Genomic DNA, 11,026 nt, shown 5'->3' on the forward strand with positions numbered 1-11,026 from the left:
CCTGGAGAGCTGATGCCAACAGCTTCCGAGTAGGAGAGCCAAAAATTGGAGGGAGCCCTGGGCTTTACAGCTGTTTAAGCAGAAGGCTCAGCTGCATGGGACTGGATCTGCTAAGAAAAGCAGTGGGGTTTGGATGAACACTGCAGACTAATGAAGCTGGAATCTATGGGCATGGGACCCAGGCACCTGTAATTGTTAAAGCTTCCCAGGCACTTCCAGTAGGGAGCCAGCATTAAGATCCACCGGCCTAAAGGATGAGCATAAGTCGAAACCTGAGCATTCATGCTAAAAACCAAGGTCTTGGCCAGGCACAGTGGCTCACACCTGTAATCCCAGCACTTTGGGAGGCCGAGGTGGGCAGATCACAAGCTCAGGAGATCAAGACCATCCTGGCTAACACAGTGAAACCCGTCTCTACTAAAAATGCAAAAAATTAGCTGGATGTGGTGGTGGGCACCTGTAGTCCCAGCTCCTCGAGAGGCTGAGGCAGGAGAGTCACTTGCATCTGGGAGGCGGAGGTTGCAGTGAGCCAAGATCACGCTGCTGCACTCCAGCCTGGGCGACAGAGCAAGACTCCATCTCAAAAAAAAAAAAAAAAACAAGATCTTGCCTCTGATTGGTCAATTACCTTGTGGCCCCTCTTCGTGTGTTCTTGGTTGGAGCTGGTAGGGAACAACACAGAGGACCTGCCATGGGCATTATGGTGTGGAAATGGATGGAGGGGATGTTTCGTCTTGAAAGAAGTTGGTCTCCAGAGAAGACCCGTTAGCATATTACTAACCCCTCACTACCAGGAACAGATTTGGGGCAGCTCTAGTGCAATTATCATCAAAGAGGTGCCTTCATCTGGCACATTCTCTGCTTGGCCTGGTTCTTAAGAACAAACACCAAGCCTCATCTACCCATCCAGAAGAGCCCCAGAAGGAATATTGGCTGCACGAACACACACACGTTATTCAGATTGTGGGTTCTTTACTTCAAGATTTTTCCATTGCAGATTTTACTCAAGAAGAATACATCACTCATTATAGCAAGGGCTTTGCCTTTTATTTTATTTGTTTGTTTATTTGTTTGTTTGTTTTTTCGAGACAGGGTCTTGCTCTGTTGCCCAGACTGGAGTGCAGTGGTGCGATCATGGCTCACTGCAGCCTTGACCCCCCTGGGCTCAATCAATCTTCCTGCCTCAGCCTCTCAAGTAGCTGGGACTACAGGCATGTGCCACCACACCCTGCTAATTTTTGTATGTTTTGTAGAAACAGTATCCCTGAGGACAGGCAGAGACAAAGGGGAGGGTGGGATTACCATCCCCACTCCTGGGAATCCTCTGCAACTCTGCCAAAAGAGATGCCAAATCAGAGTGGCTCTTCAGCAGCACTACACTGTGTAAGGCTTGTCCTTATACAGTGGGGTCTCACTATGTTGCCCAGGCTGGTCCTGTACTTCGGGGCTCAGATGATCTGCAGGCATCAGCCTCGCAAAGTGCTGGGATGACAGGTGTCAGCCACCATGCCTGGCCCAGGCCTTTCCTTTTGAATGAATGAATGACTTCATCCCAAAGAAACAGTTGGATCCTACATCTAGGAAGATAAGTACCCATGTGTGTTCCATGAAAACACCACGGCTTACGAGCATGGGCATCACTTATCAGACACATGAGGTTTCAACAAGCACTGCATGGACTGGAAGTCCAAAGAGGCCCAGAAGCCAGGTCCAAGGCCTCCTTGCCTTGGAGAGGTTTTTTATCTTCTTCTGAAGGTCTTCTGTCCTTCTTCCTTGCCTTGGAGGAGGTCTTCTATCCTCTTCTGAAATGACTGGAGAATCACTAAGAATCACTGTCTGGGAAAGGAATGTTGACTCAGACTACTTTTATTTTGACTATTCTCTATTATTCTTTGTGTGTACATGTTTGTATGTGTATTTTCCAATGGGAAAAGTAGAGTGCCTTGGTGAAGGGTAACAAACGTGTATATAACCCTAAGCTCATTTTTACAGTTTATCAAAGAGTAGAGAGCTACCTCTGGGATAAAACCTTTCTACTCCATGTGATTGGAACCAGCAGCATTGGCATCACCTGGGAGCTTGTTGGAAATGCAGTTTCTCATTCCATTCCCCAGACCTACTGAATCAGAATCTGCATTTTCATAAGATCTTGAATCAGAATCTGCATTTTTTTTTTTTTTTCGAGACAGAGTTTCGCTCTTGTTGCCCAGGCTGGAGTGCTGTGGCGTGATCTCGGCTCACTGCAACCTCTGCTTCCTGGGTTCAAGCGATTCTCCTGCCTCAGCCTCCAGAGTAGCTGGGACTATAGGCGCATGCCACCACTCCTGGCTAATTTTTTGTATTTTTTTAGTAGAGATAGGGTTTCACCATGTTGGCCAGGCTGGTCTCAAATTTCTGACCTCAGGTGATCCACCTGCCTTGGCCTCCCAGAGTTATGAGATTACAGGCGTGAGCCACTGTGCCCAGCCAGAATCTGCATTTTCATAAGCTCCCAGTTGATTCATGTGCATGTTGAAGTTTAGTGGAGAGTAGTGGGTAAAATAGAGCCCAGATTTGAATTCTGGCTGTGCCGTTGCCACATCTTTTGGGGCCAGTTGCTTAATCTCTCAGGCCTCTGTTTCCTACAGATGGCATCCCCAAGAACTCCTAGCTCATAGGGTTATTATAGGAGATCTGCTGAGTTCATCTTTGTCCAGTGCTTAGAAGGATGCCTGGTTCATTCTAAATGATGCTTTTAGCTTTAATGATGATACTGGCTTGAAGTCACAGAACTGACACGTGACATATGCAAGTCTCCATGTGACAAAGACCTCCCCATGACGCAGCTTGCAATTCGATCAAATTTCTTTGCCTATCATGTGGCAAAAATCAGCCTCCCCATCTGTTTGCAAAAGGAAGCCTTAAATAACTTCGTTGTAGTTTAAAGAACTTTGTTCTTCTTGCCTTTTTCCAGAGAGAATTTCCCGTTCCTGAACAGTTCAAGACAGCATGGGATGGATCCAAGTTAATCACTGAACCTGCAGAAATTATGGCCTAACTTCCCGAGAGACCGAACCACCTCACCTGAATCCTCCCCTATCAAACAAACAAAAAAGCAGCAGTAAAGAGCTAGAAGTTGCAGTAGCACCTACTGCTTTAGCTTTGGCCTCCAACAATTCTGTGCTGTAGACACAGCACTGTTTCTGGCACGCCTCGTGGGCATTTTGAAATATTTAACGTTTCCTCATGATTCGCCTTTGTGTGTGATTTTAGTTCCACATGATGACTTGTGAACATTATGGATTTAAAGGGAAAAAAAAAAGAATTCTGTTCCCCTCATATCAAGAACACAGTAACTGATAGATAAAAAGACTGCATGATTCACTTTTACACTTATATTTCATTGCTAGTTAAAAAATAAAACCTTTGAGAATCTAAGATGTACATTTTTACCTTTTAGGCAATTTCAATATAATGTAGAAGTAGTAGTGTGCCCTGAAAAATGTACACATTTTTTCTTATTGTTACCACATGTTCACCTTTATCAGCGTGGATACTGTCAGCATGAGTACATATTTCAACCCACGCTTTTAAAAGACCTATGAGTTTATATTAAGGACCAAATTCAGTTTCTTGGTCCTTGGAAGACCTATATTCTCTGTAGTTACTGAAAACTGAAAGTAAATTCTAATTATTCATCTTACATATTTTTCCACCATGTCATTTGAAAACGTACTTTTCTTCTGCGTAAGAGATTCTTATGCCGAAACATTAATCAGAAGAAGTCATTTTTTTGCTACGTGGAAATACCTCGCAACTTTGCTCTAAAATCAAGCTCAGTTATTATTTTCCAAGTTTGAACATGTTAAATTTCAGATACCTTGTAAATTATGTCTTTAATGTTTTGTTATAGACTAATTTCCTCTTTTCCATCTGCCAGACTTGCTAACCAGCCTCAAAAATGAACATGAAAAAGCCATACATGTATTGTTTCTCCGAAAACCTAAGGTATTATCTGTTGGTTTGGCTTGCTGCTCCTATTTTTGTAGTCTTGATAGTAGAAGCTTCTTTAGCATAAGAGTAGCTATTATATTCCTTTTTAGCTTTTCAGTACGTAGTGCTGAAAAATCTGCAATTTCTTGGATCACATTTAATGAATTACAGTATAATGCTTGGCGGGCCGAGTACAAGCATATATAGTGTGCCTATTACAGCCTTTGGGATACATCGTTTTCATTTTTTAAATATCTTCTATATCCATATAGTATTCGAATTATTAATGCTCATATACCAAGGTTTTGCTATGAAAGTTTTGTCTGTATGAATAATGTGGCTTTAGTAAATCATTTTTCAACTGTAAACTTATTCTGAAATAAAGTAAAATTCTAATTGTTTAAATACTGTGATGAATTCTGGATGTTAAAATGATTTTTTTCCTACTTTGATTTCTGCTTGCTCGTGTGTCATACGTAGAAAAGACAGCTGAGTCCTTCTGTTTGAATTAGAGAATTTATCCAGCATGCCATCAGCTTCCCTGATGAATGAGGTCTGCTTTGAGATAGATATCAGATAAAGCCGTTTGCAATTGGATTGACTGTCAGAAAATTCTAGAATTCAGTTTTGTAGATCAAGTCCTCTTCACTGAGAAAATCCTCCTCATAGATCTTTGTTTATGTAAACATCCCAGAACATAAGTGATTTTAATAAATACCATATATACCTTATAAACATATAATCATAAATAACATAATAAATGTATAAGTAAACTCCTAAAAGAAAAAAAGCTGAGAAGACCCTAAAAAGGATATATTATATATCCATAATATAGTGATAATTTTGTATTAAGAAATAAATGGACCCATAATTCTTAAAATCTATCTACTTGCCTCATACTTGACATCAGTCTTTCAGTAGGCCTCACCATATGTATTGAAAATCTGGACTTGAGGCTCAACAGTTATTTTACCAGCCCTGTATTCCTTAAGCCAGGGGTCCCCAACCCCCGAGCTGTGGACTGGTACTGGTCCGTGGTCTGTTAGGAACTGGGTGGCAAAGCAGAATGTGAAGGACTGGCGAGCCAGAATTGCCACCTGAGCTCCGTCTCCTGTCCGATCAGCTGCAGTGTTAGATTCTCATAGGAGTGTGAACCCTGGTGTGAATTGTGCACGTGAGGGATCTAGGTTCCGTGGTCCTTATGAGCACCTAAGGCCTGATGATCTGAGGTGGAACAGTTTCATCTTAAAATTACGCTCCACCCCACCCCGCCCTGTCTGTGGAAGAGTTGTCCACAAAACCGGTCCCTGGTGCAAAAAGGTTGGGGACTACTGCCTTAAACCATCTACTTAAGTAACATAAGAGTAGGTTGAATTTGTTGAAAAACCTTTGGCAATGTATAAGCAATTAACAAAACCAATGCTGCACCGCCAGTGTGCTTTGTTTCTTGCACCTTTTGAATTCCTGTGTTACCAATGTTGTGACCTAATAAATATTGTCAAAGCATTAAGAAATCCGTACTTAAAAAAAAAAAAAAAGAAATCCGTACTTAGCAGAATTGCTGTCACATCCATTCCCAAAAAGTCAGAAGGAAAATCAGTGTCAGGGCCAGGCATGGTGTCTCATGCCTGTAATCCCAGCACTTTGGGAGACTGAGGTGGGCAGATCACTTGAGGTCAGGAATTCAAGACCACCAGCATGGCTAACATGGTGAAACCCCATCTCTACTAAAAAAAAAATACAAAAATTAGCCAGGTGTGGTGGCAGATGCCTGTAATCCCAGCTGCTTGGGAGTCTGAGGCAGGAGAATGGCTTTAACCAGGAGTTGGAGGTTGCAGTGAGCCAAGATTGTGCCACTGCACTCCAGCCTGGGTGACAGAGCAAGACTCTGCCTCAAAAAAAAAAAAAAAAAAAATCAGTGTCAGAAAATTAAGTGCCAAGGGTCTCCTGTATCTTGTTACTTTGTAGCATTACAGGATAAAAGTGACCATTCAAAAGAGGCCTTTGTTGTCTTGAAAATTCATTTTTTGATAGTACTCTCCCGTTAGATAACCTATTACTGATAGTCAGCCTCTCACAGCAAGCCATCTTGAAGTACAGCTTCAATTCTAACCACTCCTCCCTACATATAGAACTGACAAGAAATACATATAGTTTGATTCACTTATTCTCTCCTTCATTGAAAATGTCTGCTGCAACTTCTTAGATGCTAGATGGGTTTATCTAGGGGATCCCTTCATTTTAAAAATGAGAAAGCTGAGACCCTGGGCTAGAACACAACGCACACCTTTGTATAACTACTGTAGTTTGGCTTCTAGTCTCAACATATGCCTCAGTATCAGAGGTCATAAATCCAGTGGCTTCATCTCATCCTTCATCAGTGGAGATTCTCGACACTGCCTTCATCTTATTAAACTCGCTTTGATGGCGTGATTCGTGATGTGTTTCTCTGGCTCCCTTCCCTCCTACCTTTTTTGTTTCCCTCTCAAATGCTCAAATACCTATTTAAATACCTCTATGTAGATGACTCCTGAATCCACATTTCCAACCCAAATCCACCTCCCTGGAGCCTTCACTCCCAAGTGTCCACAGAGTATTTCTACCTGCCTACCCCAATGTTATGCAACATGGCTAAAATTAATGCACATCTCCCACACATATCTAACTATTCCTTATCTGCCTTTCCAGTTTTAGTCAATGGCTCCCTCACATTTATCATAGATTTAAAACCAGCCATTTGCTGTAATAAAAAATATGAAAGAGGCCAGGCACGGTGACTCACGCCTATAATCCCAGCACTTAGAGAGGCCGAGGCGGGCAGATCACGAGTTCAGGAGTTTGAGACCAGCCTGTACAACATGGTGAACCCCATCTCTACTAAAAATGCAAAAATTAGCCAGGTGTGGTAGTACACACCTGTAATCCCAGCTACTGGGGAGGCTGAGGCAGGAGAATTGCTTGAATCCAGGAAGTGGAGTTTGCAATGAGCGCCCAGATCATGCCACTGCACTCCAGCCTGGGTGACCGAGTAAGACTCTATCTCAAAAAAAAAAAAAAAAAAAGGCTAAGGCAGGTGGATCACTTGAGGTCAGGAGTTGGAGACCAGCCTGGTCAACGTGGTGAAACCCCATCTGTACTAAAAATACAAAAATTAACCAGGCGTGGTGGTTGCGCGACTGTAATCCCAGCCACTTGGGAGGCTGAGGCAGGAGAATTGCTTGAACCTGGGAGGCAGAGGTTGCAGTGAGCTGAGATTATGCCATTGCACTCCAGCCTGGGCGACGAGCAAAACCGCATCTCAAAAAACAAAAACAAAAACAAAAAACATGAAAGAGAATCAGATTTGGGAGAAACCATGGTTCAGTCTCAAACTTGTTTAATGCACGTTGTCTCTGTGACATTTACTTGGAGATGGAGAGTAAGCAGTTGGATCTGTGAACCCCCAAATACTGAGACAGGTCTCAGTTAATTTAGAAAGTTTATTTTGCCAAAGTTGATGACATGCACCCATGACATAGCCTTAGGAGGTCCTGACAACATGTGCCCAAAGCAGTCAGACCATAGTTTGGTGTTACACATTTTAGGGAGACACGAGACATCAGTCAACGTATGTAAGATGAACATTGGTTTGGTTTGGAAAAGCAAGGAGAGGGCTTCCAGGTCATAGGTAGATAAGAGACAAATGGTTACATTCTTTTGAGTTTTTGATTAGCATCTCCAAAGGAGGCAATCAGATAAACAAATGCATTTATCTCAGTGAGCAGAGGGGTGACTTTGAATAGAGTGGGAGGCAATTTTGCCCTAAGCAGTTCCCAACTTTGACTTTTCCCTTTAGCTTAGTGATTTGGGGGGCCTAAGATATTTTTCTCTCACATTTCCCCCATTTTATTTTTTAAAATCTTTTGGATAAAGCATTTTAGAAGAAAATGAGTCTCTAGTCTCTGGTTTCATCTGATTTCTCATGGCTAGGATGGTTTATTCCTAGATAGCTAGTTCTTGAGTTATTAGGAAAGCTCATTCTTGAAGACTGTGGAGTCTCATGTCCTATGAAGAGAAAATAGGGGGAGGAAGGAAGAAAACAACAGAGCAATCCTGGAAAATTGATATAGGCCACATTACTCTGAAGTCCATACATCAGTAAGCAGGTATGAAAGTGGCTTATGTATGTAAATAGGCTGCTGTTATTTTCTTCTGAGATTTAAGTTGTCTAACTTTAGTTTGCAGGGCTTTACGAAAGCACAGCTTACTTTTCAGTGACTCCAAATTAGAAAAATTGGGGAAAAAAAAGAAAAACAATTGAAAACATTATTTTGAAGACTTGTAGCCAAGAAAAATTAGAATTCTGTCCAAACTACAGAAAGTAATACAAATTGAAAAACATTAGGCAAGACTAGAATCTAACAAATTATACTATAGTTTTTAAAACATAATTTTTCTCTCTCCCTTTTCTCATTTTTACTAAAGACAAACCATGGTAGGACTGTTTTGCTTTATTATACTTGGCCTAATTATTTATATACAGTGCAGCAAGAATAATTATTTTTTACATAGACTTTTAAGTTGACCTTAATGGAATGTTGTTCCATAGAAGGAATCTCAGATAAGACTTTTTTAAAGCCAAGCCCAGCAATGGATTTGTACCATCAAATACCGAAGAGTTGGGTGAATTCCTTTCCTCCTGAGGGTACAAGATAAACTTGGGGCTCCTGGACCTGTCAAAAAGTGGCATTCTTTACTTAGTACAGGTCAGGAACCTTGCTAGCACAGGTCAGGAACAAAGGAATGAGGCCAGTTTTTTAAAGGGCTTTTATTGGCTCCATAAGTCAACTTTGATTCCTTAAAGGAAAGCATACCATTCTAGATAAAGCCTTGGTAAAATAACCAGTTTCTTCAATAGTGTCCTATTACAAATGAAAACAGATTCTTACTGCACTTACGCAAATAACTGTATTGTCATAAGTTAAGAATACTCACAAATAGTTGCCAAATTCTGTAGAAATCAGGTAGAGAGAAACAAATATGCTCCAAATTTTGTGCATGGAAGTATACTTTACTCAATTGTTGAAAGTTGTAAATAGCTTAAAGGAAAGTATTCTCAACTCTGAAAAACAAAAAAAGGTTCAGCAATGTTTTAAGTAAAAAGTTCAAAAGATTACTTCAAACTTCTATTAGTTTATCTATGTAGTTAATTCCTGTTCTGCTTGATATTTATGAACATTTCAGCTCTCCATGAGTCCTGAAAGTTTTTCTTCTATTCTGATGTTACAGTCTCCAAAGTTATCAGAAACCTACATTCAAAAACACCAGTTAGAGTCTTATAGCTGATTATAAAACCACCTTCTAAAGAGGACCAAAACAAAACAATTTTCTGTGGATGACAAAAAGTGTTAGGGCAGCCATAGTCAAAGTCACAATTTACAATGTAATTTGTTACCTCTGTGGCACACAATAATTTAACTTAACAATTATAATTATTACTGATAACATACATTAAGTCATATCAGAATTTTAGGAGTTTCCCATTATTTTGGAACACATACCAATAACATAGTTATACAAATACAGCCCAAAGAAAACCAAACACCATTTTATATTTGATAATGCTTCCTGTATAATTTTTATACCAAATAAGCCAAATATGTCATTTTTTGTACTTTAGGAAACCTATTAATAATATCTTAAAGGATTAATTAGGTCAGTAAAAGACATAATTTATAATTTGATTTTGGAAGTTTGTCAAATACCAAAAGTTTAAAACATTTTATATAGGTTGGGCACAGTGGCTCTTCCCTGTAATCCCAGCATTTTGGGAGGCTGAGGAGGGCAGATCACAAGGTAAGGAGATTGAGACCATCCTGGCTAACATGATAAAACCCTGTCTCTACTAAAAATACAAAAAATTAGCCGGATATAGTGGCACGTGCCTGTAGTCCCAGGTACTTGGGAGGTTGAGGCAGGAGAATCGCTTGAACCCAGGACGTGGAGGCTGCAGTGAGCCGAGATCATGCCACTGCACTCCAGCCTAGGCGACAGAGCAAGATTCCATCTCAAAAAAAAATTTTTTTTGATATTACAAAATAGGATCACAGGTCATTGTAAAATAAGTCATTCATTTAATCAGTGATAACTCTTTGTTTTTCCTTAGCAAACCAAACTTAATAATAGTGTCATAGGAATTATTCCAATAAAACATAAAATCTGTTAGACCAGTTACCAAATGACAAAAGAAAAGACCTTCTACAGTGCACAGAATATAATGTTGGAAGAAAATGTTTCCTTTAGATCTTTCAGAAAACATTGTTACCAGCAGGCCACAGCAAACAGAACAGAACCCAAGGGGGGGAAAAAAAACTTACAAGAGCTGAAAATGAGTTGAAGGTGAGTGTTACTGTTTCACAGCTTTTAAAAGTGAAGAGAACACCCAAACTGGTGACATGCAATAAAAGTTGAACCTTGGGTTAAAATTTAAAAAATTAAAATCTCTTATAATTTATTGCATAAATCAACCCCCTAAGAAAATTTCATTGTTCTAACCAATTATTTCATGTAGAAGTGATTTTTTTAACATCAAACTCAATCCCTAGAACGACCATTATAGTTTCCCTTAATCATATAAATATTATTATTATATAAAAGTTTTTATTTATTATATAAAAGTTTTTGGTGTTTTTGTTTTCTTTTTCTTTTTCTTTTTTTTTTTTTTGAGACAGAGTCTCACTCTCTGTCTCCCAGGCTAGCATGCAATGGCACAATCTCAGCTCACTGCAACCTCTGCCTCCCAAATTCAGGTGATTCTCCTGCCTCAGCCTCCCAAGTAGGTGAGATTACAGGCACCTGCTACCACACCTGGCTAATTTGTATATTTTTAGTAGAGATGGTTGCCATGTTGGCCAGGCTGGTCTCAAACTCCTGACCTCAGGTGATCTGCCCACCTCGGCCTCCTACAGTGCTGGGATTACAGGTGGGAGTCACTGTGCTGGACCTGGTGTTTTTTAAAATACATCTTCTTACTGTGACTTTCACAGACCATTCATGACATGCTTGGGCTCTCAGG

General features: G+C 40.4%; 1 protein-coding gene across 2 annotated transcripts in view; it reads left to right on the top strand.

The window, feature by feature from the left end:
* Positions 1-4,382, top strand: part of CAP2 (cyclase associated actin cytoskeleton regulatory protein 2) — a 173,831-nt gene extending 169,449 nt beyond the window's left edge. For both annotated transcript variants that reach the window (XM_033216315.1, XM_033216316.1), the window contains one exon: positions 2,954-4,382. In XM_033216315.1, coding sequence (XP_033072206.1) covers positions 2,954-3,037 — 84 coding nt within the window. In that variant the 3' untranslated portion in view covers positions 3,038-4,382. The remainder of the gene's footprint in view (positions 1-2,953) is intronic.
* The last annotated feature ends 6,644 nt before the right edge of the window (positions 4,383-11,026 follow it).

The sequence above is a fragment of the Trachypithecus francoisi genome, unplaced genomic scaffold (genome assembly GCF_009764315.1).
Source record: "Trachypithecus francoisi isolate TF-2019V2 unplaced genomic scaffold, Tfra_2.0 Lachesis_group10, whole genome shotgun sequence".
Taxonomy (NCBI): domain Eukaryota; kingdom Metazoa; phylum Chordata; class Mammalia; order Primates; family Cercopithecidae; genus Trachypithecus; species Trachypithecus francoisi.